Here is a 27,317-nt window from a genome sequence, read left to right on the forward strand (position 1 = left end):
GTTGTATTCCTGGTAGTGATGTGAGTGATAAAACTCCCCAAGCCCACTGAATGGGACCATGCAGTTGTTGTAGATCTTCACTTTAGTTTTCGTCTTGCTTTTTCAACTGGATACAACTTTTATCCCAAGTTCCCAATATTACACACCTTTTACTCTTCAGGACGCTTTCCAATAGATTAATTGTTTTGTTAAATGTTTTATTCTTGCTCATAATATTTTGATTTTGATAATTCTTATATTACAGTTCCAATGTGCAATGCTGTATAAAAACAAAACCTCTATGGATATTTCATGGATACTTGCTATTCCACTACGACCACCTTTGTTCTGGCTATCTCTTAAAGGGATGTGTATTCAAAACTCAGTGCTACGAGAGTTAAGATAAAAGTATGACTTAAACATTACCAGCTGAGTGACCTATCCACGAAAGGGTTAAAACATTTCAGTGAGACATTCCCCTTTGACATCATAACCTTTCTTAAGTGCCAACATCAATAACAAAAATTGCTATGGAAATAATACTTCCAGGGTAAAAAAGTGTAAACCATCTCACAAAATATAAAACGGACACATCCAAAACTTAATGTGTAGTCATGCATTTGTTCATTGGGCTGCATTCTGCTTTTTTAAAATGCTATTATTATTATTTTTTTACATCAGTTCTTATCTTACACGTAAAATAAATTTTAGATTTTTGTAATGTGATATGTGGATATCTACATTATTATATTAATTTGCATGGGAGAAATTAGTGAGTTGGACATTAGGCTCCTCCAAGAGCTGTGATGGCAAAGTACCAGTTGGCAAGATACCAAAGTTGTCGTTTTTTTTTTTTTTTGCTGAACTGGAGAAGTGGCTAAAAGTACCTGTATTAACACTTTACCTAATCCCTCTATAAAATAATCTAAACATCAAGTCCAATATCACAGGATGTCATTGCAACTGCAGTCAGTTTATAACAAATCACCTGGGTTGTCTTATGAAGGCTTGCTAACTAACAAACCATATTGCTGCATGAGACACTAGTAGTTAATTTGTCATAGCCTGAGCTTAGTTGATTTGACCCCTTTCATCACATTCAGTGAAGTCCTGCTTTAGAGACTGGCGTAGGTAGGTAGGCTCTGTGATGGTCCTTTACTGTAAGGTAGCTGTAGTTCTATGGTTTCCAGGGTGTTGGCTCTACGGAGGCCCGTGTTGGGGCCCACAATGGTACCCTGATGGAGGAGCCCAGGCCCCAGCACTGGGTGGACGACTGGGCTCCCCGCTTCCTGACTGGTCCAGCTCAGCGCTGTCACAGTCTGAGTCATCGCAAAGGGCCCGGCTCTAGGGGGCAGAGGGAAGAGAACATTCTAGAGGTAAATGACTGAACAACACCTAAAACCTCAGAGGTGTAGCAAGAGTTAATGCTCCTAGTCTAACCTCAATATGGAAATAAAAATGAAGCGATCACATCTGCATTTAAGAAACTAGTAATGGGGAACAGGTATTCGCTGTCATGAAAGAACTGACGTTACCTCATTAAGATTCTGCGAGGCGTCCAGCAAGGCTTTGACCTGGCCCAGAGCTCCCTCCCTCTCGCACAAGCCGTCTGAGGCCTGCGCCGGGTCCGTGTTGTCTGCCGGGATCTCGGAACCCTGCGACAGGAGGTCATCGCTGCGGTCGTCCAGGCGGTCGTCCGTGTTGGTGCTGACGACATCCGGCGTTCCACTGTGGGAGTGGTCGGTGGTGTGACCCTCCTCGCCATCCGACACAGACAGGTTCTCTGAGCTGAACGTGGACACTGACTGGCACTTGGTGATGCTGGTCGGACGTCTGAGGAAAAACCGGGGAATTGTTTGGTTTTGATTCGCACTGAATAGTAATCACGCTTCACAACTTCTACTGGTTACACAAACCGTAAGAATAGTCATCCATTCAAAATGCAGTTCTCATAATTGTGTCCAACCCTGTGACTCCTAATACCATATCATGCGAAACATTCGGTAAACATATTAAAGAAAAGAAAATAGAACATTTTTGTCTCTTTTTTCGGGCACTGGAGTGCGGCAATGCTCTCACCGTCTCCGTGGCAACTCCACTTCGCTGTCAACCTCCCCCTCCTCCTCCTCTGAAGACACACCTCGCCTCTGTGGACAGAGCAGGAAGACGGTGAAGGAATATATCCACAGAGATGAAAGGACAGGGGACATAAACAGGACTAGCTTCCACTGGTACCCTACTTGTTTGCGTGCAATGGCTGCCCTGTACAGGATAGCAGAGGGGGTGAGGTGTCCTGACCCTCCCCGTGGTAACCTCACACCGCTCACTCCCTCTTCCTTATCGTCCCCATCGTGGGGTAGGCGTGGGGCTCCTGGCACAGACCCCCTCCCAGCAGCCGCCCCCCTCCCGCACGGCGAGTCTGGGCTGCTAGAGAACGGGAACGAGGCAGCATCCTCGCTGGGCGTGTCGCTTCGCGGCGGCGTCTCCGTGAGGTCCTCCAGACCTGTCGGTCCCACCTCCGGACCACCGAGGCCTGCGGAGGCACTCAAGCTGCCGCCCCTTTCAAGTCCCCCAGCGGGTGGCTCTCCTTTGCCCTGACACTCGACTTCCAGTGTGGTGCAGATCAGGTCCGGGCTGGAGGATGACAACTGCCTTTGCTGTTGCTCCTGACCCAGGGCCTTCAAAGCCGCGTTTGTGTCCAGGAGCTGCTTAGCGGGGCCCGTGCTGGAGCCGTTTGGCTGGGCAGGGTCCTCTCTCTCAGGAGAGGGTTGACTGGCTTTCAGGCTGGACAGGTCTCCACTGCTGCCCTTGCCAGGTTTGCGGTGGCGGGTCTTGACCCTCCGTGAGCGGTTGGGGGACGTGGAGCCCCTATTGGGGCAGGAGGGAATAGTAACCTGCATCATGGAGGAATCTATCTTGGGAATGATCACCTCCGACTTAAGGATGTCTGGCCTGTGAGAACAGGAAATAAAAGAAGGAAAGGTCAAATATGCTGTGATACCAACAGGTAACGTGGTTACCGGGTTACACGACGCAGTGATCTCCGGTGACAGGGTTTGGCGTTAGAACCGCTCGGCTCTTGGAATGAACTCTCACCTCTTTCCAGAGGGCAGTTTCTGTGGGACGTTTCTTTTCTTGATCAGTTTGTCCATGGAGTGGGAGGAGCTAGACTGCCTGGAAGCGTGGTGCTTGAACAAGCCCGGATACTTCTTATCTAAAGACTGCTCTCGCCTAGGAACACATCAATACCATTTATGTTGACTGCATGGCAAACCGAGAAACTGCCCTGTGCCATATATTCAGATTGTTACCTTGTATCGTCTACAAACCAAATTAAAAGAGACAAATTACCGATGTATTCCCAAACACTGTGTTCACTGTATTAGTTGGTATGACTGATATGCTGAATAAGTCTTATCCGAGAACTACCTAAACAACTCGGAAAGCGCTGAGTGCTTTGACTGCAGGAAACCTACTTCTGCAGCTCTTTCTCTTTGAGCTCCAGCTGTAGCATCACAGCGTTGAGTTCCATGTAAAGGTTGTTGGCCCTCTCCAGTTTCCTCTCATAGTGCTCACGGATGTCCAGAGCGTGCCTGAATAGAAAAGAGTGCACAAATGACATCATGCTTTCGCATGAAAGGATCCAAATGCTGTAAAACGGAAATGCGCCTTGGGCACATTTTCTTTTGGTCTCTTTCTTGCGTTTTATATCTCCTAAGGTAGATAAATCAGAGGACACTGAATGAAAAAGGACCCGGAAGACATTTGATCCTAACAAGGCACTGATGTCCTGGCACTGCGTCACTTCCAGAGAGTAAAGAGTAAATGTGTTGGTACTGACCGGAGCTCCTCTCGGCGACGGTTGATCAGTTCCTCATCCAGGCGGTGCAGACAGGTGCCCTCTGACTTAATCTTTTCAAAGTGCTGCTTCACCTCCTCTCGCCACTCAGCCTGTGTAACACCCAGAGACCCAGAAATACAGTGGGGCGAACAAGTATTTGATACACTGCCGATTTTGCAGGTTTTCCTACTTACAAAGCATGTAGAGGTCTGTAATTTTTATATTAGGTACACTTCAACTGTGAGAGATGGAATCTAAAACAAAAACCCAGAGAATCACATTGTATGATTTTTAAATAATTAATTTGCATTTTATTGCATGATATAAGTATTTGATCACCTACCAACCAGTTAGAATTCCGGCTCTCACAGACCTGTTAGTTTTTCTTTAAGAAGCCCTCCTGTTCTCCACTCATTACCTGTATTAAGTGCACCTGTTTAAACTCGTTACCTGTATAATAGACACGTGTCCACACACTCAGTCAAACAGACTCCAACCTCTCCACAATGGCCAAGACCAGAGAGCTGTAACAAAGGTTTCTGTACCAAATATTAAGTTCTGCTTTTCTGATGTATCCAATACTTATGTCATGCAATAAAATGCAAATTCATTACTTAAAAATCATACAATGTGATTTTCTGGATTTTTGTTTTAGATTCCGTCACTCACAGTTGAAGAGAACCTATGATAAAAATGACAGACTTCTACATGCTTTGTAAGTGGGAAAACCTGCAAAATCGGCAGTGTATCAAATACTTGTTCTTCACACTGTACATACACCCACACAGACACTCAATGTGTGTGTGTGTAAAGGCAAATGTCTGTGCCATCAAACTGTATGAATGTGTTCTTCTGTTTCTTATGTTTCAGCATGTGCAAGGGGTGGTGGGTGGTAGTTGTGTGATCCCAACTCTACATCCCAACTCTGCATCCCAACTCTGCATCCCAACTCTATATCACAACTCTGCATCCCAACTCTACATCCCAACTCTGCACCCCAACGCTATATCTCAATGCTATATCCCAACTCTGCATTCCAACTCTACAACCCAACTCTATATCCCAACTCTATATCCTAACTCTGCATCCCAACTCTGCATCCCAACTCTACATCCCAACTTTACATCCTTACTCAAGATCCCAACTCTACATCCCAACTGTACATCCCAACTCTATATCCCAACTCTACATCCCAACTCTGCATCCCAACTCTGCATTCCAACTCTGCATTCCAACTCTGCATTCCAACTCTAGATCCCAACTCAATATCCCAACTCTGCATCCCAACTCTGCATCCCAACTCTGCATCCCAACTTTACATCCCAACTGTACATCCCAACTCTATATCCCAACTCTGCATCCCAACTCTGCACCCCAACTCTGCATCCCAACTCTGCATCCCAACTCTGCATCCCAACTCTGCATCCCAACTCTGCATCCCAACTCTGCATCCCAACTCTATATCACAACTCTGCATCCCAACTCTGCATCCCAACTCTACATCCCAACTCTACATCCCAACTCTGCACCCCAACGCTATATCTCAATGCTATATCCCAACTCTGCATTCCAACTCTACATCCCAACTATATATCCCAACTCTATATCCTAACTCTGCATCCCAACTCTGCATCCCAACTCTACATCCCAACTCTACATCCCAACTTTACATCCTTACTCAAGATCCCAACTCTACATCCCAACTCTACATCCCAACTGTACATCCCAACTCTATATCCCAACTCTGCATCCCAACTCTGCATCCCAACTCTGCATTCCAACTCTGCATTCCAACTCTAGATCCCAACTCGATATCCCAACTCTGCATCCCAACTCTGCATCCCAACTCTGCATCCCAACTGTACATCCCAACTGTACATCCCAACTGTACATCCCAACTCTATATCCCAATTCTGCATCCCAACTCTGCACCCCAACACTATATCCCAACTCTGCATCCCAACTTTGCATCCCAACTCTATATCCCAACTCTGCATCCCAACTCTGCATCCCAACTCTGCATCCCAACTCTGCATTCCAACTCTGCATTCCAACTCTAGATCCCAACTCGATATCCCAACTCTGCATCCCAACTCTGCATCCCAACTCTGCATCCCAACTCTGCATCCCAACTGTACATCCCAACTGTACATCCCAACTGTACATCCCAACTCTATATCCCAATTCTGCATCCCAACTCTGCACCCCAACACTATATCCCAACTCTGCATCCCAACTTTGCATCCCAACTCTATATCCCAACTCTGCATCCCAACTCTGCATCCCAACTCTGCATCCCAACTCTATATCCCAACTCAGAACCTGCAGGGTTCCAGAGTTGCTGGCCTACACAAGAGGTGGTGTAATGTACAGAGGGAAAGCTACCTGAGACTTGAAGTACGTCTCCTGCGGGGTGGAGAGCACATCGGCTGACGCTATATCCAGATGGAGGAGGATCTGACGGAAAGACGGTCTATTTCTGGGTTTACAGTTCCTGAAAACCACAGAGATATTTTTGGTCAGAGACAATGTTGGACATTTAGGGTATATCCACTGTACAATCAATTTGGCTCTGCATGAACCAGGCCCAGCTGGGATGAATTTCAAAGAACAGAATTTCTGTTAAAATCTCTCTTTTTTTCTTCCAACCCCCCTCCCCCCAAATCCCACCATTCGTCTGTCCATCCATTCATTTCAACTCACCAGCACTGCTTCAGGAGGATTTTAAAGCCATCAGGGCAGCTCTCTGGGATTGGAAGGTTCAGGCTGTTGTTGCCCACACCCCAGATGATGGCGGAGGAATCCACATCCTTATAGGGAACCTCACCAGTCAGCATCTCCCACAGCACCACACCAAAGGACCTGTCATTCACATCACTCCTTACATCAATGATCACAAAGGACCTGCCGTTCACATCACTCCTCATATTAGTGATTGCAAAGGACCTGCCGTTCACATCACTCCTCATATTAGTGATCGCAAAGGACCTGCCGTTCACATCACTCCTCATATTAGTGATCGCAAAGGACCTGCCGTTCACATCATTCTTCATATTAGTGATCGCAAAGGACCTGCCATTCACATCACTCCTCATATTAGTGATCGCAAAGGACCTGTCATTCACATCACTCCTTACATCAGTGATCACAAAGGACCTGCCGTTCACATCACTCCTCATATCAGTGATCGCAAAGGACCTGCCGTTCACATCACTCCTCATATTAGTGATCGCAAAGGACCTGCCATTCACATCATTCTTCATATTAGTGATCGCAAAGGACCTGCCATTCACATCACTCCTCATATTAGTGATCGCAAAGGACCTGTCATTCACATCACTCCTTACATCAGTGATCACAAAGGACCTGCCGTTCACATCACTCCTCATATTAGTGATCGCAAAGGACCTGCCGTTCACATCACTCCTCATATTAGTGATCGCAAAGGACCTGCCGTTCACATCACTCCTCATATTAGTGATCGCAAAAGACCTGCCATTCACATCACTCCTCATATTAGTGATCACAAAGGACCTGCGGTTCACATCACTCCTCATATTAGTGATCACAAAGGACCTGCCGTTCACATCACTCCTCATATTAGTGATCACAAAGGACCTGCCGTTCACATCACTCCTCATATTAGTGATCACAAAGGACCTGCCGTTCATATCACTCCTCATATTAGTGATCACAAAGGACCTACGGTTCACATCACTCCTCATATTAGTGATCACAAAGGACCTGCCGTTCACATCACTCCTCATATTAGTGATCACAAAGGACCTGCCGTTCACATCACTCCTCATATTCGTCCCCCACCGATGACACTGGAAGGGGGATGATGTAATGGGGGACATCTGTGATGTGTCTCACTGTTGAGAACCAGGATTTTCAAAATGACATTGATTGGAACATACAGAGACCTGGCACATGTGTAGCACATTGATTGGAACATACAGAGACCTGGCACATGTGTTGCACATTGATCGGCACACGCAGAGACCTGGCACATGTGTAGCACATTGATCGGCACACGCAGAGACCTGGCACATGTTTAGCACATTGATCGGCACACGCAGAGACCTGGCACATGTGTTGCACATTGATCGGCACACGCAGAGACCTGGCACATGTGTTTCACATAGATCGGCACACGCAGAGACCTGGCACATGTGTTGGACATTGATTGGAACATACAGAGACCTGGCACATGTGTAGCACATTGATTGGAACATACAGAGACCTGGCACATGTGTTGCACATTGATCGGCACACGCAGAGACCTGGCACATGTGTAGCACATTGATCGGCACACGCAGAGACCTGGCACATGTGTAGCACATTAATCGGCACACGCAGAGACCTGGCACATGTATGTGAGTTTGCTGGTTGACACTATACTTAATGTTCTTCATAAATATGTGCCTACTAATTTAAAACAACACTGTAATTTTCTTCTAAACAACCCTTTATAACTCAAAAAGATGTAAATGTACATCCCCAGCAATCTGAATCAGAATCTAAATGGTTACTAGGATGATAGGCTGGGAATTTTCATTTTGATTGAATGAGGTGATGTTTTTTGTTATACTATGATCTAAAATTTGGGTCAGAAATATTGTGACAAAACCTTTGAATGATGTATCTTGATTTTGAGGACCGGCATTTTCACAATTACGTGGATTGACACATACAAAAACATGTAAATCAATTAACATGCGTGCTAACATGTATATGTATGTATATGTAAATTGTGCATGCCACACCAAGGTGGTAGAATAGTCAACACAATTGTCTTTATAACCAAAGCTTGAGAGTTCAAATCCAGAGAGCTCTATCGACATTAGGCTATACATTGTGTTTTTATCTAAATGTGCCTACTCATTCAAAACCACATTGGAGTTTACTTCTGAACAACTCTTTATAACTCAAGAAGATCTAAATGCATTTCCACATGAAATGTCACTTGCTTCGTCAAGCTGGCTCAAAGCCAATGGTCTGCGCAACTCTGTAAAACCGAGGAACTCCGGAAGATCTAAGTAAATGCTCCAACTAAACAACGGGAGTTCAAAGGTTAAGCTTGTACTATTCATCAAACAGCAGAAGTGGGGGACAACATGTTTACTGATGCCTTGTTTTTCTTTTAAACAAATAATTGGATGAGCAAAAAGTTGGATTGCTTCACTTACCAGATGTCAACCTTCTCTGACACGGGTTCATTCCGAATGACCTCTGGGGCCATCCAGGCCACCGTACCAGCGAACGACATCTTCATACTCTTATCGATGAGCTCCTTGGAGGTGCCGAAGTCCGAGATCTTCACAAGGTCATCGTGGGTAATCAGCATACTATCACGGTTCAAAAGAAAGCCACTATACTTTTAACGGGGGTACATTATTCATCACGAATCTTGTTCTAGTGCAGGTTCTCCCCCCAAACACAGACATGATGTGAATGGTTGTCTAGCTGGTGAGGTACAGTTAAAACCTACATTTGACCTTGCTTGTCCCTACCCTAAACCTTAACCCCTAGCCCTAACTGTTCTGAATGTCAAGACCAATGGGATGACTGCAGTGTTGTGACGTAGTTTCTGCCCTTTAACCAGTCAAATATTTCTGCCTTGGGAGCAGTTCTGTCTCAAGAACAAGCGTCATGACAAAAAAGCCTAACTTGCATTATTTTAGGTGTTCTTAAGCCAGAAATAGCAAAACAATGTTGGTTTAAATCATATCTAGTGCAGTGACTCACTTGGGGGACTTGAGGTCTCTGTGGATGATCTTGTGGAGGTGGAGGTAGTTCATGCCCCCTGCGATGCCCATGGCCCAGTCAATGAGCAGGGAAGGGATGATCTTCCTGCCCGCCCTCAGCACCTCGTATAGTTGACCCTGCGCGCAGTACTCCATCAGGATACAGTAGCATGGAGCCTGGGTGCAAATACCTCTGGGGAGGGATGGAGGGACAAAGAGAAAAAACCTTAGAAAAACAGTCAGTGTGGGCTGGTTATAGCAGGTCGAGGCAACAACAGCTCAGACCAACATTTGATATTTCCATCTGTTGTGCTCTACTGTTAAATCATTACGGGTCTCTTGGGGGTTTCAGGTTGTATTCCTCACTTGAAAGTGATGATATTGGGGTGCTTGAGCTTGCGTAGGTGCTTGATCTCCGTCTCCTTGATGTCCCGTACTTTCTTGACAGCCACGTCCTCTCCGTGAAACTTCCCCAGAAAGACGGCGCCCTGCGCCCCGCTGCCAACCCACTGCAGGTCGGAGATCTCCTCAAATGGAACCTCCCAGGATTCTAAGAACACCAGGTGAAAAACAGGAAGTCGTCAGTGGTAGGCCCCGGGTGGTAGATGGAGACCAACGACTCCAGTCTGCTAAGCAAACCAGCTGCGGTGTATCATGTAACCTGGATCACTGACTGCAATGAGACGGTCCTCATGGGAAACAAAACAACCTAGTTATGTACAGATATGAGGCTTTCTTGCAGAAAAAGTCATTTATATTGACACACGTATACCCTGTGGCACCATCGTCATAGTTCACAACAGGATCAATATGTGCAGTGTAATGTGGGAATTTGTGGAGAGATGCAAAGACAAACGGATGCACACCTCCTATCTGTCTGTCATTACAGTACTGAAGACGGGTTATAAATGACTGAAAGTTGGTGTCACTGTTTAGAGAGAGGAATCAGTAGGTGGGATAAGAGGTCCATTGAAGTGTTGTTGGTCTCCAGGGACCTGCTGCTGTAGAAGTATCTGCTCATTTTGTCTTGCTAACTAGCTGTGAATCTGTTACTGTAGCTTAAACTGAGGCAGCTCCACATTCGACACATGCAGCTTTGTGGAGGAGATTAAGGCATGGGGGCAGGAAGACATCGAGAGAGATATAAGCATAGAGGAATATAAGTGATTATTGTGGAGTCTGAATGATAAGCGGGGATGTTGAGCAGCATCTCCAAGTTGAACCTTTTTCTTGGATACCCAATGCATCACCATGGTTACGGATTTACCTCAAAGTCTTGACACAGTGAATGACTAACATTTCAAGTGACAAAAGATTGTGTCCTACATGACATCTCCTACTACTTACGCTGAATGTCTCTTGTGTATGTCTCTATTAGTTAGGCATTCAGAAGCCTATGTGTAAACAAAGTCTTTACAAAAAAACATTGGGCGGATAGTAAAGTGACAAAGAATTGGCCAATATACTCACTCCACGCACCTTCCTGGTTGTGTTTGTGTTCGGTGGAGTACGCTTTTCCGATCATGGTCCAGACAGGTTTGAGGCAGCCAAACAGTCCCTCCAAAAACCCTCCGCTCCCCTGCTGCATCCGGATGTTGTCTGATTGGCTGCGGACGGCCCCGGCCTCTGAGCTTAGACCCGCCTCCGCCCCGCCTCCACACTGGCAAGCCTCATGCTCGTACAACTTTAGCACGCTGTTGTCAAAGTGGGCCGGGGGGCCGTCGCTAGGGGTGGGGCTGCTTCCACAGGTGTGAGGACAGCCGTCGACCCCGCCCGGCACCCCAGGCGCCCCTCCGGTGTCTATAGACAGTACGTTGCGGAGGACGCACTGGGTGGGGGTCAGGTCAGTCTCCGGCGTGCAGGCGGGGGTGTCCGCATCCAGCCTGCGGAAGGGGGGCTCTGAAATGGGGGTGCTGAAGCCTGAGAGGGAGGGGGAGGGGGCGCGGGGCTCATGGAGGCAGGTCCCACTCATCGGGGGGTCCCGCAACACGGTGGCCGAGAATGGATGGGACAAGAAAGGGAGAGGGGGAGGCCTGGATGAGGACACACAAAGAAGAACAAAAAAGGAAAATCTGTGCTTTAGTACTGTTTTGGCTGTTAGGGGTTGTCCGGTGCTGAATTAAACCCGTACCTAAGTTTCTCTTTGAAAACACTACGCTTTATGTCTGGCACATAGACTCTCAGAAATAAAGTATTGTTCTCTGGGCTACCGAAAGACGTTAACACGCATAAGGCTTCACCCCGCCCTGAATCCCGTTCTAATCGTGCTGTTCTCCACACAAAATCACCTTTCTCTCTTCACTCTCCCTCGGTCCCTGACCAGTTGGACTGACATGGTGATGTAGTCTACAGTATGAGTCTGGATTGTATTTCTGAACAGCTGTGATGTGAACGAACGTTCCCAAAATAGATATATTCTGAAGAACCTCTTCTGTCTGTTTTAACAGATACCACAGCACAGGGAAGACACCAGACTCATTGCAATGGGGGTGAAACAATTAGCGTTTTTCGTAATAATATAAAACTAAATCTTTATAGTTACACTGCCTCAGCACTCTGCCTGCTGTTTAGCTAATGGCTGCAATGATAAAGTTGCCTCCCCGTCTGTGTCTGGTTTGTTTGATATGTTGTGCAGGCTACACACAGCTAGTCTAAATAGCTTAACGCTACTCCCTAAAAACAGAACATCAAATTAAACCTGTCTGTGTCATGTTTATGTTTGCAATAGCCTACTGATGCAGCAGACAAAGAACTACGTATGTTCAAACTGTTTTGTGTACAAGCATCAGCAGAGTCACAGAATGACAGAGCACTGAGAAAGAAAGGAGCTAGGCAGCCATTCTCAAACCCAGGTCTGGGGACCAACACCGGTCTGTGCCGTGTCCATCATGTAAATATAATGCTGATTGCATGCACCATTTAGTCCTTTGAATAACACTGTCCACCATTTAACGTTTCACACATTCAGAGCACTTTCAGTTTAGTTAACTAATGCAAATTTGTCTCAAGCTTTCAAACAGTTAGAGCTAATAGCTTTCTATGAGCTCTTCAAATAAAGGTTTTCCTCTACGATGCTCAAGAGCTTGTAGGAATCATTAAAAGATACTGCAAAATCATAATTAGATGCAATGCATGTGTTATCTTTTACACAATATGACTTGCTCTACCCTTATGTATTAATGACCTTAATAGTGTTCTGACAATTTTCAGTCATGCATCATATGGATACCAGGGTTGCTGGGTAACGCTCAATATGCTCTGTTTCACCTCAAAACACCAAAACAGTTTTGTTGTCAATTCTGGTTCCTAAAATGTATTAGTTAATTTGTACCTTTCATATTTATTTAAACATCTAATTCAGGTGAGGGCAAAGAACACCACCTTTGTTATGGTTTTAGTTTTATGGACAAACAGGAGCGATGCAATGTGGTGATACCGTTTCTACTGCACATCCAGTGATGTCTGGGGGAAATAACAGTGTTTGCAGCATCTTCTTTGTTGTTGTAGTGTTCTACACCTTGTAGTAGTTCTACCAGTAAAGATTCCATGTAAGAATTCTAAGGGCGACACGTGTTTGTATCCTATTAAAAAAACATCTCTCACTTGTTTCTGAGTGTTAGTATTTAGATGAAGTAGGGCAGAAATGATTCTAAATAATACCAGGTACACATTCAGTAGAAAGACAGTCAGTAAGAACCTTCCTCTGTCTTTCTTCATAAAACCCATTAATGTGAGAGCAAATTAACTACTTCATCCAATTTCTCCTTAATAAATACAAAAGCCTAAATTATTTAATAAAGCACATTTTAATATATATATATATAAAGTGGATTGAAGCATTCAACCAGGGCAAAAAAAAACTGGCATGGGGAGCAGTTTTATGGAGGAACAAAGTAAACCACACTGACAACTGAATAATCATCCCTGTATCCTTAAGCTCCCCTTAGGAGCATTGCCATAGGTCAGGATAGCCTATATATTTTTAACACTGATGGAGATGGATGGTGCACTGTTGGAATCAATAAGGATGAGAAAGCTACTGCTTCTAGTACTGTATGTATTGAATGGCACTTCCTGTCCTGCTACATGCTTGTTTTGACATCGTTATGCTGCAAACTATACACAACATGCTCTTGTCACGCCATGTTATTTCTGCAGAATACCAAATTGCATAACTAACCCATTTAGGTGTGTGTGTGTGTGTGTGTGTGTGTGTGTGTGTGTGTGTGTGTGTCTGTAAAAGAAAGAGGGGGGAGAGTGAAAGAAAACTGCCACATGTAGGCTGCCGTTTATTCCTAATAAACAGCAGCCCGATACACTACTGCACCACCGCATGAGAACAGCGGCGCTCGAGCGAATAGTGAGCGTGAAATGGGAAAAACACTGGGCCTGTGGGAAGGAGCTACACAAATGCAGGAAGATCAATCTTTAAATAACCAAGGATGTGATGATGACACTCACTAGCATCACAGTCGACGTGCATGAATTAAATACTGAACCCAACGAGTCCATGCCAAGTCTAACTGCCGCAGCGTCTGTAGATTTACTGAATTTTGGCACCAGCACAAACATATTTCGTAACAGACTATCATGCTGCTGCACAAATATGATTTCTCTCATTAATCGACGATTATGCATTTTCTGCAAGATTCACGTGGTGCCAGGCTCCAATTTGAAAAAGTAACATAGACTGCACGAGTCAAAGACAACGTATCTGAACATCTTAAAATAACTGATTTAGTATTTGATCTGTAATATTTGATAGTAGCCTATGAAATTCCCATACCTTTCTGCCCGGTTGATGTCGCGTTGTCAAGGGGTGGGTTCAGCTTTCTACATGCGATAATAAAGAACAATCGTCGTTTTTCCTCTCCGGTCTGTCTGTCGTTTTATTGCGTGAAAGTATCTTCCCACGAGTTCACGATATCAGAACGAATCCCAGCGGGCAAATTGTGTTATCAATAACCGGGGACCCATGGAACGTGAGGCGCGCGCTGGGTTGGGGGAGGGAGCTGTCTCCTTCCCAGTGCTGAATTGACGTCACGGAGTTGCAAGCTACCCACAAGGGGGCGCGAATATCGCCCACTTAAAATGGTACAGTAGTTTCCATATTTTCAGCAACTATCTTTGTGTCTCGTGAGTTCCAATGAATACTTGGTCTACGCTTAAAACAATGTCTTTAGAAATGTCTCACTTGCGCACAAAATTAATGGTTCAAATGCGATAGAACTTATCCTCCAATGTTTACCCATCTGATGATGCATACATATTCATAAAATTGAATTTGAATAGCAAACAATCGGTTATTAAGATTCAATACGTTTTCATAGTTATAAGGATCATCCAGATCTTATACCATCCAAGTGAACAGAGGTATGCAATTCCGTTACTATCCGGTAGATGGCAGCAGCGTATTTACGAATGGACAAAGTTTGTGAAATGTTTGTGAATTGTCTTCGTTTGGTTCCCGTAGATAATCAATTTGAGCACGGCGGGATTTCCTGGTTAACTCACTGTTCTTTTCGGAAGCTGCAAACCTACATGTTATATTAAAAATAAAGGTAACTAACCTCAGCTACATAGACAACTTACCGTTACCATTAAACATGTAGTTGTATTTTGCAAAAGTCTGTCCGGCTTGATAGCTAAATTATAGTTCAGTATGCGAAACAGCTAGCTACAGTAGACGTAGCTTTCAGTTATTCAGCTGTTGTTAACTAGCTAGTATGCCAACTTTGCTAGCAACTACGTCGTGACAGCTAATTGATGAGCAACTAAATTGTATGCGTCTGTTTTAGGAATGTGGTTATGATGTGTTCTTTGGCGCTTTTCCCCCCTCCATTGCCCGGCGATGGAGAGACGTCTCACTACTACAGTAAGGATGAGTTCACTACAGATCCATCTGTCTGGTTTGAGGTGAGTGGGCTGTCATATCACTGCTAATTCAACTAATTACTTTGTAATACACCGATTCCCATAAACTGTCATAGCGTATGGTTGGGTTTTATTTTATAATTCAGTATTAACTACAGATGCATTATTGTGTGTCTGTGTTTCGAGCGAGTGGTCTAATGTGTTTTCATTTACTCTAGGAATCACATGCTCTGAATCTTTACTTTCCACGAGAGTCATTGAAGCCTCATAGCCGGCCAGAGAGCAGCAGCAAGGCAGCCTTTCGGGACCATTGTGAGACGCTGTACACAAGGAGCGCAGGAGCTTGGTGTGTGTCTGCCTCGCGCACGCACGCACACACACACACATTTTGTTTTATTGTCATGGTGTGGACTGGCAATTAGTACAATTAAAAATAAATGTTTTACCTAAACCTAATTTCATCCTTAACCTACCCCTAACTCCTACACCTAACCCTTAACATCTAAACATAAACCTAATTCAATCTGTAACCCTAAACTTAACCCTGAGTCATATAAAGCTTCTTGTCAATGTGAGGACAGGAAAAATGTCCTCACTTTGCATGTTTCTTCTTTTACTTTTGTAGTGAGGTAGGGTAAAAGAACATTAACACAGTCTATTTGAATGCCCTATTCCCTGACCCCTTCCTCTGTGTGTGCCTGCTAGGCGTGATGCTGGCCTCTCTGGGCTCCTAAATGAGATTGCCAACTCCAGTGCAGAGGGTAAGTACCATCTGTAGTCTTTCTCTATCATAACTGTTATATGCAGGCTGGGCTTCAGTTTGGCAAGTTTTCAGTGTTTGTGTGTTCCCAGTACCCAAGTGGCTAGGGGTGAGCTCGCGCTGTGTCCTGGCTCTGTTACAGTGGGTCTCGTCTTTCCACGGCTCCCTGTTTCCTCACCTTACCGTAAGTTCCGGTCCGTTTACGTGGACCAGTACAGTCAGTACAGAACTTGCGTTGTGTTGAATTGTGCTGGTTTTGCTGATTGACTGTGATTGTCTGCCCTTTGTTTTCAGTTGAGTAGTGAGGAAATGACCGCTGAGTTTTCCCAAGTCCTTGACTGGTAAGACCACATTTTTTAGATGCAGAAGGCTTCTGGCTGCTCTCTAATCAACTCCAAAAGTTGTCAATTTTAAGACATTCCAAGCCCTGAATAAGGCACTTTGGTGTAGTCAGTCTCTTTCTAAGCCCTCAGAAAACATTCAACTCACAATGTTGCTCATGATGTCGATGTGTTAAGGGATCAGTGTTGACCGTATTGAAGTGTTCTGAGTTTTGGAAATACATGGGGAGGAGAAGGAACGGGCAATGCAGCATCCATCTCTGGCCGTGTATTTTCAGATCAGAAGATGGGTGTTTATTTACACTATGAAGGGATTATTTGAATTGTACATATTGTGTAGTTTGTATATTCTTTTACTATGTGTTTTCCAAAGTAATTGTATGTCATAATCAATGGGTGAAGAAAATAACAAATATCAAACCCTGATGGTGTGTGTGGTCTCCTATTCTGACTACTTATAGTTGTCATTCAAAGGTCTCATGCTTTCTGCTTACCTGGGCTACATCATTGCATATTAAAATAATTGTTATATTCAACATAATTGTACAGTTTTTCATTATATACAGTACTGTGCAAAAGTCTTAGGCACCTGAAACTCAAACTGAAGTACAACCCGGTTTCCAAAAAAGTTGTGATGCTGTGTAAAATTCAAATCAAAGCAATGATGTGCAAATCATGTATCCCTGTATTTAATTGTAAATGATATGAAGACAACATATCAAAAAGTTGTAACTGAGAAATTGTATTGTTTTTGGAAAACATATGCCCATTTTCAATTTGATGCCAGCAACACATTTCAAAGTTGGGACAGGCCTTTTTACCACTGTGTTGCATCACCTTTTAACAATATTACGTTTGGGAACTGAGGAGACCCATTGTTGTAGTTTTGAAATGTTTTTTTGTGTCCCCATTTATCTTAATATAGGATTACAGCTGGTCAACAGTTCGAGGTCTCCTTTGTCGTATTTTTTATGTCATAATGCGCCATGTTTTCATTGGGTGATGGGTCTAGACTGCAGACAGGCCTGTTTAGCGCCCAGACTTTTTTTTACTGCGGAGCCATGCTGTTGTAATATGTGCAGAATGTGGTTTGGCATTGTCTTGCTGAAATAAGCAGGGCCTTCCCTGAAAAAGTTGCTGAATGGCAGCATATATATTTCCAAAACCTGTATATATTGTTCATTGTACATTAATGGTGCCTTCACAGATGTGCATGGCACGTGCACTAATGCACCCCTATACATCCCCAAAATGATTTCATTAGTTAGACCACAGGACAGTTTTCCACTTTTCTCAGTCCATCTGAAATGAGCTCGGGCCCAGAGAAGGCAGCGGCAGTTCTGGATCTTATTTATATATGAGTTTTAACTTGCATTTGTGGATGCAGCGACATACTGTGTTCACAGACAATGGTTTTCAGAATTGTTCTTGAGCCCATGCAGTGATTTCCACTACAGAATCGTGTCTGTTTTTAATGCAGTGCCGCCTGAGGGCCTGAAGATCACGGCCATCCAATATTGGTTTTCGGCCTTGTCCCTTGCATACAGAGATTTCTCCGGATTCTCTGAATCTTTTAAAGATATTATACATCAATCAGCCATAACATTACCTAATATTGTGGGTCCCCCTTTTGCCACCAAAACAGCCCTGACCCATCGAGGCATGGACTCCACTAGACCTCTGAAGGTGTGCCGTCGTATCTGGCACCAAGACGTTGGCAGCAGATCCTTTAAGTCCTGTAAGATGTGAGGTTGGGCATCCATGGATCAGTCCTGTTTGTCCAGCACATCCCACAGATGCTTGATTGGATTGAGATCTGGAGAATTTGGAGTCCCAAGTCAATACCTTGAACTCATTGTTGTGTTCCTCAAACCATTCCTGAACCATTTTTGCTTTGTGGCAGGGCACATTATCCTGCTGAAAGAGGCCAATGCCATCAGAGAATACCGTTGCCATAAAAGGCTTCACATGGTCTGCAACAATGCTCAGGTAGGCGGTACGTGGCAAAGTAACATCCACATGAATGGCAGGACCCAAGGCTTCCCAGCAGAACATTGCCCAAAGCATCACACTGCCTCAGCCTGCTTGCCTTCCTCCCATAGTGCATCCTGGTGCCATGTGTTCTCCAGGTAAATGACGCACACGCACCCGGCCATCCATGTGATGTAAAAGAAAACGTGATTCATCAGACCAGGCCACATTCTTCCATTGTACCGTGGTCCAGTTCTGATGTTCAAATGCCCATTGTAGACGCTGTGGACAGGGGTCAGCATGGTCACCCTGACTGGTCAGCGGCTATGCAGCCCCATATGCAACAAACTGCAATGCACTGTGTCTTCTGAAACCTTTCTGTCAGTACCAGCATTAACTTTTTCGGCTATTTGAGCTACTGTAGCTCGTCTGTTGGATCGGGCCTCTGTTGGATCGGGCCTCTGTTGGATCGGGCCTCTGTTGGATCGGGCCTCTGTTGGATCGGGCCTCTGTTGGATCGGACCTCTGTTGGATCGGACCTCTGTTGGATCGGACCTCTGTTGGATCGGACCTCTGTTGGATCGGACCTCTGTTGGATCGGAGCCTTTGCTCCCCACTTGCATCAGTGAGCCTTGGCTGTCCATGACCCTGTCGCTGGTTCACCGCTTTTCCTTCCTTGGGCCACTTTTGATAGGTACTGACCACTGCAGACCAGGAACACCCCACAAGGGCTGCAGTTTTGGAGATGCTCTGACCCAGTAGTCTAGCCATCACAGTTTGGCCCTTGTCAAAGTCACTCAGATCCTTATGCTTGCCCATTATTCCTGCTTCTAACTCATCAACTTTGAGGACAGAATGTTCACTTGCTGCCTAATGTTTCCCACCCACTGACAGGTGCCATGATAACAAGAATATCAATGTTATTCACTTCACCTGTCAGTGGTCATAATGTTAAGGGTGATCAGTGTATACTGTAGATGATGAAATCCAAGTCTTTGCAATTTTATGTTGAGAGACATTATTCTTCAATTGTTGCACTATTTGCTCATGCAGTCTTTCACAAAGTGGTGAACCCCCTCCCATCCTCTCTTCTGACAGACCCATCCTCTCTGGAATTAACTTTTAATACCCAATGATGTTGCTGAGCTGTTGCGAGTTGACCTAATTAGTTTTGTGATATTCCACCAGGTTAGTTTTTTAGTATTACAGAACTTTTCCAGTCTTTTGTTGCCTACTTTTTTGAAATGCATTGTTGGCATCAAATTCAAAGTGGGCATATGTTTTTCATGAAAAAAAAGTTTCATCATTTGATGTGTTGTCTTTGTACTATTTTCTATTCCAAATAGGATTTAAATGAGTTGCATTTTTTATTTTATTTAAACCCTACCCAAATAAATAGCCTTAGTTCCACTTTTGCGCTGTACTCTTTCAGTTTCTGTAACAATAATATTGTAGGGTGTCATATCTATGAATCTTAATTATGCTGAATTAATCATGGACCGTTACCATCTTTTCATTTCTTCGTGGTCAGTGAACCGTTTTCTTTGGAATGTCATGTTTTGATCAAATGCTTTAAACATCTTGTTCGTCTGTCACATCTGTGATTTGTGTACATCCGAAAGGCCAATATTTCTGATTCATAACGCACACAGTACACACCCCACAAAGTGTATGAATGTTCATATTGTTTGTTCCTTCTGTGACACCTTAAACGCCCCTAACATGATTCAACATCCTGCACGTCCTTGTGAAAAGAGGACTTAAGGCGTATGCTCACAAAGCCATCCTTTCTGAAGCACCTGTAGTTGAAGGGCGTTGTGTTCTGTCTCCCTGTGGCGTAGGTCTGACTGTGCGGTGAGGGGCTTTGCCTGGCACCCCCATACACAGAAATGTGCTGTGGCCCTTCTTGACGACTCCATCAAAATCTACAACCCTAAGAGGTCTGTGTGTTGCTGGGGACTCTGTGTGTGTCATTGACTATCAAAGGGACTTGTCAACCTGAGGCCTACGTACTTTGGAACAGATGGCCAATGACAGTGTTTGCATGGACTATGTAGCGGCTCGCTTTGTGAGTGGAATGTTGTCTCGGTTTTCCTCTATCGATGGCAATTTATTTATTACCTCAATGAATGTGTAATTGTCTAACTCAGTGGAAAATCAAATAATCCACGCCTGTTATGCAAGAGCTTCCTGTTTTGAATAACTGCTGCACTAAAGGGCTCCAATCAGTTCTGACCCCTGTGGTCGTTGAAAACAGTGTTGCGGGCGGATTAGTACTGACCGGGCAGGACTATTACCATCTTAGAACTGAGTAAAACTAGATCCAAATGAGTCAGAGTTTCTTTTTACTCTGTGCAACGTTGCACTGGAACACTAGAGGAAGTCCCCTTTAATCAGCCTAGCGTGACAAGATCCTACTAACAGCCACCTGGGACGGGTGGTAGTGATGTGCCGTTGGCAAATTATTCATCATTTTTTTAAAGAATCTATTTGCGGACTTGAGAATAATATTTCTTTCTGGCGTTGGACAAGCTGCTACCGTTGGACGGCAAAAATCTCCCCCTTCTTCCTGTCAAATGAAGGATACAAATGCGTTAGAAATGAAAAAACAAGCAAATTCTTCTTTTTTTTTATTGCGAGCTAATTAATCACAATGAAGTGTAGATACGTGCTGCATGCCACATGAAGAGAAATTCTCCTTCAATATGTACTAGAACTTGGCATTCTAGTAACGGCTTCAAACTCGTGTTCTTGGATGCAGATGTCGCACGTATAGGCCGTAGACATATCCCGGACCAGCTGTTTTTTGGTCTCTCTCATGCGAACCGTGTTGCTGTCCCTCAGTTCTACCAGTCCCACCCTGAAACACCGCCTGCAACGGAGCGTCGCTGCCCTGCAGTGGAAGCCTCTGTGTGCGTCCGACCTGGCCGTCGCCTGTCACAACTGTCTGCTGGTCTGGCATGTGGACCCCACCTCACTCTCTACCAGGTATACACACACACACACACACACACACACACAGCCACACAGCCCTCAGGTTCTCCCTCAACGTTTCCATTGTTCTCCCTCCCGTAGGCCCTCCTCTGGCTGCGCCCAGGTCCTGTCCCACCCAGGCCACTCCCCTGTGACGTCCGTGGCGTGGTCCCCCAGCGGATCTCTCCTGGTGTCGGCATCTCCCAGGGACACGGCCATGTTGGTGGGTACCGCCCGGGGTGGCCCCTACTGGCTGCTGGCGAGGGGGGTGGGTTTGGTGGCGTAGAAGGTCTATGTGACTGTTGGTTTCTCTGCTGCAGGTGTGGGACGTAGCGGTTGAGAGCTGTGTGCCCCTCCACCGCGTGGGAGGGGGTGGGGTTACCCACATCTCCTGGTCTCCTGACGGCAGCCGTTTGATGGCAGCTACGCCGTCCTCACTGTTCAGGTCAGAGACACTGGTGTGTGCACGCCTGTGCATGCACGTGCGTGTATGGGTATGCGTGCGTGCGCGTGTGTGGGTATGCGTGCGTGCATGTGTTTGTTCCATTCATTGATTCTGTGTTGCTGCAGGGTTTGGGAAACCAGGATGTGGACTTGCGAGCGATGGCCAAGTCTGAAGGGGCGCTGTCAGGTGAGACGCCTTGCGTGTGTGGCGTCTTTCTTGATAACTGTCTGTCTCTCGGGTTAACTGTCTGTCTGGCCCCGTCTAGTCTGGCTGTTGGAGTCCTGATGGCAGTCGACTGCTCTTCACTGTGCAAGGAGAGACCGTCATATATGCCCTGACTTTCACTGACACACCAGGTACGAGCGCACGCACGCACGCACACACACGGTTGCTTGTTGCTGTGTTACAACTCCTGTTTCTTCTCTAGGGTTGCCTTTAGGGATGTCTGGAGGACCAAAGGCAGCAACCGTGGTGGCCGACCTGTCTGAAACCAGCTTGGACACACCGGACGGAGATACCATGTAAGGAAAGGTTTGGTTTACTAGACATTCTGCTAACTAGATATTTATTACCTTCACAGATTAGCTTAGTGTGTTTGTAAACCGGTATAACTTGTGATGTTGAGGAGCGAAAGTCCTCAGAAGATTATTAGCCCTTAATAAATCTGGAGGAGAGATGACATGGGGATGGTCCCTGTTATGAGACAGGCTTGGAATTAGGATTAGGATTTCGGTGTTAACGTTAGGATTACTTTTAGGCTTAGAAGTTAAGTTCAGAGTCCTGACGTTTTTATGTGTTTTAGGGTGGGAGGGGAGATCCAGTCATTAGCCTGGGACCCAAGAGGAGAGAGACTAGCCGTACTTCTCAAAGGTCTGACTGATTGCGTCCTCTATACTTTTTCCAATTAGAAATGTCTATTTTGTGGTCTTTTCAACTCACATACCTCCGTCTTCCCTGTCCAATCAGGAGACGCCGGAGCAGGCCGCCCCGCCATGATAGCAGTGTTCAAGACACAAATCAACCCTGCTTTTAAACTTCTGCCATGGTATTTGCTTGGGGTGTCTAATGGTGTATCGGTGGTTATCAGTGTTGTTGTGTCTCTGTCAGTAATGCTTGTCTTGGTGTGTCAGTGGTTTATGTATCTCTGTCAGTAATGCATGTCTTGGTGTGTCAGTGGTTTATGTATCTCTTTCAGTAATGCAGGTCTTGGTGTGTCAGTGGTTTATGTATCTCTGTCAGTAATGCAGGTCTTGGTGTGTCAGTGGTTTATGTATCCCTGTCAGTAATGCAGGTCTTGGTGTGTCAGTGGTTTATGTATCTCTGTCAGTAATGCAGGTCGTGGTGTGTCAGTGGTTTATGTATCTCTGTCAGTAATGCAGGTCTTGGTGTGTCTGGTTTGTTGTGTATCTCTGTCAGTAATGCATGTCTTGGTGTGTCTGGTTTGTTGTGTATCTCTGTCAGTAATGCATGTCTTGGTGTGTCAGTGGTTTATGTATCTCTTTCAGTAATGCAGGTCTTGGTGTGTCAGTGGTTTATGTATCTCTGTCAGTAATGCAGGTCTTGGTGTGTCTGGTTTGTTGTGTATCTCTGTCAGTAATGCATGTCTTGGTGTGTCTGGTTTGTTGTGTATCTCTGTCAGTAATGCATGTCTTGGTGTGTCTGGTTTGTTGTGTATCTCTGTCAGTAATGCATGTCTTGGTGTGTCTGGTTTGTTGTGTATCTCTGTCAGTAATGCATGTCTTGGTGTGTCAGTGGTTTGTTGTGTATCTCTGTCAGTAATGCATGTCTTGGTGTGTCAGTGGTTTGTTGTGTATCTCTGTCAGTAATGCATGTCTTGGTGTGTCAGTGGTTTGTTGTGTATCTCTGTCAGTAATGCATGTCTTGGTGTGTCTGGTTTGTTGTGTATCTCTGTCAGTAATGCATGTCTTGGTGTGTCTAGTTTGTTGTGTATCTCTGTCAGTAATGCATGTCTTGGTGTGTCAGTGGTTTATGGATCTCTGTCAGTAATGCATGTCTTGGTGTGTCTGGTTTGTTGTGTATCTCTGACAGTAATGCATGTCTTGGTGTGTCAGTGGTTTGTGTATCTCTGTCAGTAATGCATGTCTTGGTGTGTCAGTGGTTTATGTATCTCTGTCAGTAATGCAGGTCTTGGTGTGTCTGGTTTGTTGTGTATCTCTGACAGTAATGCATGTCTTGGTGTGTCTGGTTTGTTGTGTATCTCTGACAGTAATGCATGTCTTGGTGTGTCTGGTTTGTTGTGTATCTCTGACAGTAATGCATGTCTTGGTGTGTCTGGTTTGTTGTGTATCTCTGACAGTAATGCATGTCTTGGTGTGTCTGGTTTGTTGTGTATCTCTGACAGTAATGCATGTCTTGGTGTGTCTGGTTTGTTGTGTATCTCTGACAGTAATGCATGTCTTGGTGTGTCTGGTTTGTTGTGCATCTCTGACAGTAATGCATGTCTTGGTGTGTCAGTGGTTTGTTGTGCATCTCTGTCAGTAATGCAGGTCTTGGTGTGTCAGTGGTTTGTTGTGTATCTCTGTCAGTAATGCATGTCTTGGTGTGTCAGTGGTTTTGTCCAGGGGGAGCCTGGAACAGAGCCAAGACTGATGCAGTTCAACCCAAACTTCCGACACGGAGCCCAGCTCACTGTGGTCAGTCCCTCTACTACTGTCATTTACTGTCCTCACCGCTTAAACTGATCTTAAAGGGGTTGTTCACTGTGGCCCATGATTTGACCTTTTACGTCCTTTATATGAAACACAAGTGCATGAAAATGGCATCCGTATGTCAGATTCTGCGTTAGTGTATAAAGGGCTTCTTTGCCAAAATCATAAATAATTTCTTTAATATAGTGTAATGGGTTGGAATGTTCAGAGACAAGTGAGAGGCTTGAAATGAAGAGACCAGATTGTGGTATTTTGCGTTTTCATTATAACATTCAGAAGTGTTTTTCTTTCTCTTCCCACAATAATCCAAACAATTGTACACTCCAGGAACAGGGAATGTTGTTATGTCTAGGCGTACAGCTGCAGTAACCAAACAAAAGAAAAACCTCAGGCGAAGGCCGAGGCAAAACTATAATGAGACAGGAAACTATGATTGTTACTGGCTAACCGCGTACGTAACGCTATCAATGGGGAACCCCAGCTAGGCTTCCTCACTGCCTGCCTTTACAACCCCTCAAGCTCAGCACTCGGTCTTCCTGTCCCCCTGTGGTAGTTTCCTGCTCCCCATCTGAGCCTCACTTTAGAGTTAGATATGCAGCGATCAGTGGACGCAGGTGTGGTCATAGTTGAGCGCAATGAGTACCTAACCCCTGGAGAGGGAGCTGTTGAACCGTCTTCCTCCGGCTGGTCGCTGAGCTCCTCACAGTAGTTATAGTGGACTCTAAATGAAGACTTGAATCAATTCTCCAACCTGTGAACTGCCTATTATCCAGAAATAATTTTGATGACGTGATTCCTATGTTTTTTTTGTTTTTAAGCCCCTTTTATATCGATGAAACAGTCATAGGCATCTACTATATACCAGCTGCTTCCAGCTCTAAACCATGGCATGACAAAGTACATCATGGGTAATAAGAATAATTACTTAGTACCGTTGGTATTTGATTGATGACAGAAATAAAGCATCTTAGGGGGTTGTGGTGTATGATCAATAGACCACGTCCATATACCACGATCCCTTGTGTTATTGCTTGATTCAATTCAGTATAAAAACACAAAGTTGAGGGACAGTTCCTGAAACTGTTGTTGAGGTCTGTCAGATAATAGAGATTGGAAAGCTGTCCTCCAGGTCATGTGGGCAGACATTCCTGTTGTATTTTGGTGCTGCAGGCTCAGTGTTCACTGTAACTACTCATTATGTATGTGTATATATACACTGAAATCATACAGAACCTTTTGCTCGTCTTCTGATTTTTCTAATTGGTCATTTCCATTTGCCATAGTTAGCTATCCCCTGTAGACCTGGTGAAGTCTGTTTGTGGTGACCTATGCAGCATTCTGACTGGCCGTGTGTTTTAATGTGTACGATCCAACCATATACTCAGTCATATTTGGAGCCAACATCCTTGGTGGTCTAATAGATATTCCCATGAAAGGGGATTTGGGGTGACACAGCTGGAACCCCCAGTGACTTAAGTGACATTGTCTCTCCTCACAGTGCTGGTCCAATGGGAAGATCACCCACGTGGCGTTCTACTTTATGAGTGCCCGGGTTCCCCAGCCTGGCGTTGGAGGCAGCCCCCCGCTCCCCATTTCCCAGGGCAGGCCAGCAGACTATGTCAACCAGACCCTGTACACTGAACTTATCTCCTGATCAAATCATGTACCATTTGTAAATCTTTTTGAATAAACCTGTACGCAAATGGAACGTGTCATGTGAATCCCCTGTCAAACATTGCTAGAGGGTTTGTAATATGAAATGTTATACGCTGCCGACAACACATTGTCATTTACATACCGGCCCCCTACTGGACCTTCAATAGCACTACCAGCTGCATCTGGTATTTTGTCCAGGACCAGCGGGATTAAGGCTGCTATTACTGCTGACAAGGTGCTGGTATATGCAAGATGTCCTATTTTAGTTTGTCCAAATAGTTTTTTTAATAATATCTTATGGTATTCATCTAAGAAAAACTATATTCCAAAAGACATAACTCTATTGTAATATGTTCAAATGTTATTAGAGACGCCATCAATGAGACCACTCTTCTTTTTTTTTTATGGGAAGAAAAGTAGTCTGAAAAAATGAACATTGAATGTTGAAGAAGCCTGGTGCTCTGCCCATGTGTCTTAATCACTAACAGCAAAATTGTATTAGAGTTTATGCACCCAATGTAAATTTATATTAGTTACTATAGAATTGTGACATACTGTAAATCGTTCATGGTTCTGACTTCTTTCTTACTGGACAGGCTCTATTTCCTGTTGAGTATTTATTTTTAAAGTGGGATGCACATTGTTTTTGAGCTATTAAGGATTGTTTTCATAATTAACTGTACACTTGGATATACCATTTTATTTTAATTCTCTGAAAATGAGCTTGTGTCTGTGTTAGGTAACTCCATCCCTCTCCCCCAACAACCTGCTGCACGCCTAAACCTCATTTAGATTTTGATGGTAATTGGTGGTGACATGTCTATGACCAGGTCACTTTTTAAAAACTGTGTGTTTTTGGAGCCTGCTGATTTCAGTGGTGTTATCGTGTGAATTGAGTGCACATTTAAATGTACTGAGCCAGAGCTACCCTGAAGGACATTAAATATTGATTGGTTGACTCAATGGACAGGGTGGGGCTACTTTAAAGTCACTGAAAGTTGATCTTTTAAAATGGTATGGGTAGGGCAAAAAACTTGCCATTTCCTCAGCGCAATTCA

At 44.7% G+C, this 27,317-nt stretch overlaps 2 protein-coding genes across 3 annotated transcripts; one reads left to right on the forward strand and one right to left on the reverse strand.

Annotated features, from left to right (window-relative positions):
* Positions 1-180: 180 nt before the first annotated feature.
* Positions 181-14,584, reverse strand: map3k12 (mitogen-activated protein kinase kinase kinase 12). Of its 2 annotated transcripts, none has more exons than XM_034295978.1 (14): positions 14,357-14,584; positions 11,050-11,603; positions 9,937-10,120; positions 9,572-9,763; positions 9,013-9,171; positions 6,524-6,682; positions 6,206-6,314; positions 3,821-3,930; positions 3,456-3,572; positions 3,076-3,210; positions 2,220-2,931; positions 2,059-2,126; positions 1,515-1,812; positions 181-1,323 (listed from the first exon to the last, which is right to left on the reverse strand). In XM_034295978.1, exons 2-14 carry the CDS (start codon positions 11,540-11,542, stop codon positions 1,180-1,182), a joined length of 2,880 nt encoding a protein of 959 aa, XP_034151869.1. In that variant the 5' UTR covers positions 11,543-11,603; positions 14,357-14,584; the 3' UTR covers positions 181-1,179. The 2 variants fall into 2 exon arrangements, with proteins under 2 accessions (XP_034151869.1, XP_034151868.1); XM_034295977.1 differs by having other exon boundaries at positions 11,041-11,603.
* Positions 14,585-15,040: 456 nt separating this feature from the next.
* On the forward strand, positions 15,041-26,308 carry aaas (achalasia, adrenocortical insufficiency, alacrimia). The gene is made up of 17 exons (XM_010897702.3): positions 15,041-15,131; positions 15,369-15,486; positions 15,663-15,790; positions 16,150-16,205; positions 16,297-16,388; positions 16,499-16,545; positions 20,358-20,456; positions 21,361-21,504; positions 21,592-21,712; positions 21,810-21,934; positions 22,060-22,120; positions 22,200-22,290; positions 22,362-22,455; positions 22,737-22,804; positions 22,901-22,979; positions 24,504-24,588; positions 26,102-26,308. Exons 2-17 carry the CDS (start codon positions 15,379-15,381, stop codon positions 26,255-26,257), a joined length of 1,554 nt encoding a protein of 517 aa, XP_010896004.2. The 5' UTR covers positions 15,041-15,131; positions 15,369-15,378; the 3' UTR covers positions 26,258-26,308.
* The last annotated feature ends 1,009 nt before the right edge of the window (positions 26,309-27,317 follow it).

The sequence above is a fragment of the Esox lucius genome, chromosome 12, assembly GCF_011004845.1.
Source record: "Esox lucius isolate fEsoLuc1 chromosome 12, fEsoLuc1.pri, whole genome shotgun sequence".
Lineage (NCBI taxonomy): Eukaryota > Metazoa > Chordata > Actinopteri > Esociformes > Esocidae > Esox > Esox lucius.

Coding starts and splice junctions, on each gene's coding strand:
- map3k12 (XM_034295977.1), bottom strand. CDS start 11,542: ATGAGTGGGACCTGCCTCCATGAGCCCCGCGCCCCCTCCCCCTCCCTC. Junction 3,931..6,205: donor AGACGTACTTCAAGTCTCAG/GTAGCTTTCCCT, acceptor GGTGTTACACAG/GCTGAGTGGCGAGAGGAGGT. Junction 3,573..3,820: donor CGTCGCCGAGAGGAGCTCCG/GTCAGTACCAAC, acceptor TTTTCTATTCAG/GCACGCTCTGGACATCCGTG.
- aaas (XM_010897702.3), top strand. CDS start 15,379: ATGATGTGTTCTTTGGCGCTTTTCCCCCCTCCATTGCCCGGCGATGGA. Junction 16,546..20,357: donor TTTTCCCAAGTCCTTGACTG/GTAAGACCACAT, acceptor CCTGTGGCGTAG/GTCTGACTGTGCGGTGAGGG. Junction 22,291..22,361: donor GACTTTCACTGACACACCAG/GTACGAGCGCAC, acceptor TTTCTTCTCTAG/GGTTGCCTTTAGGGATGTCT.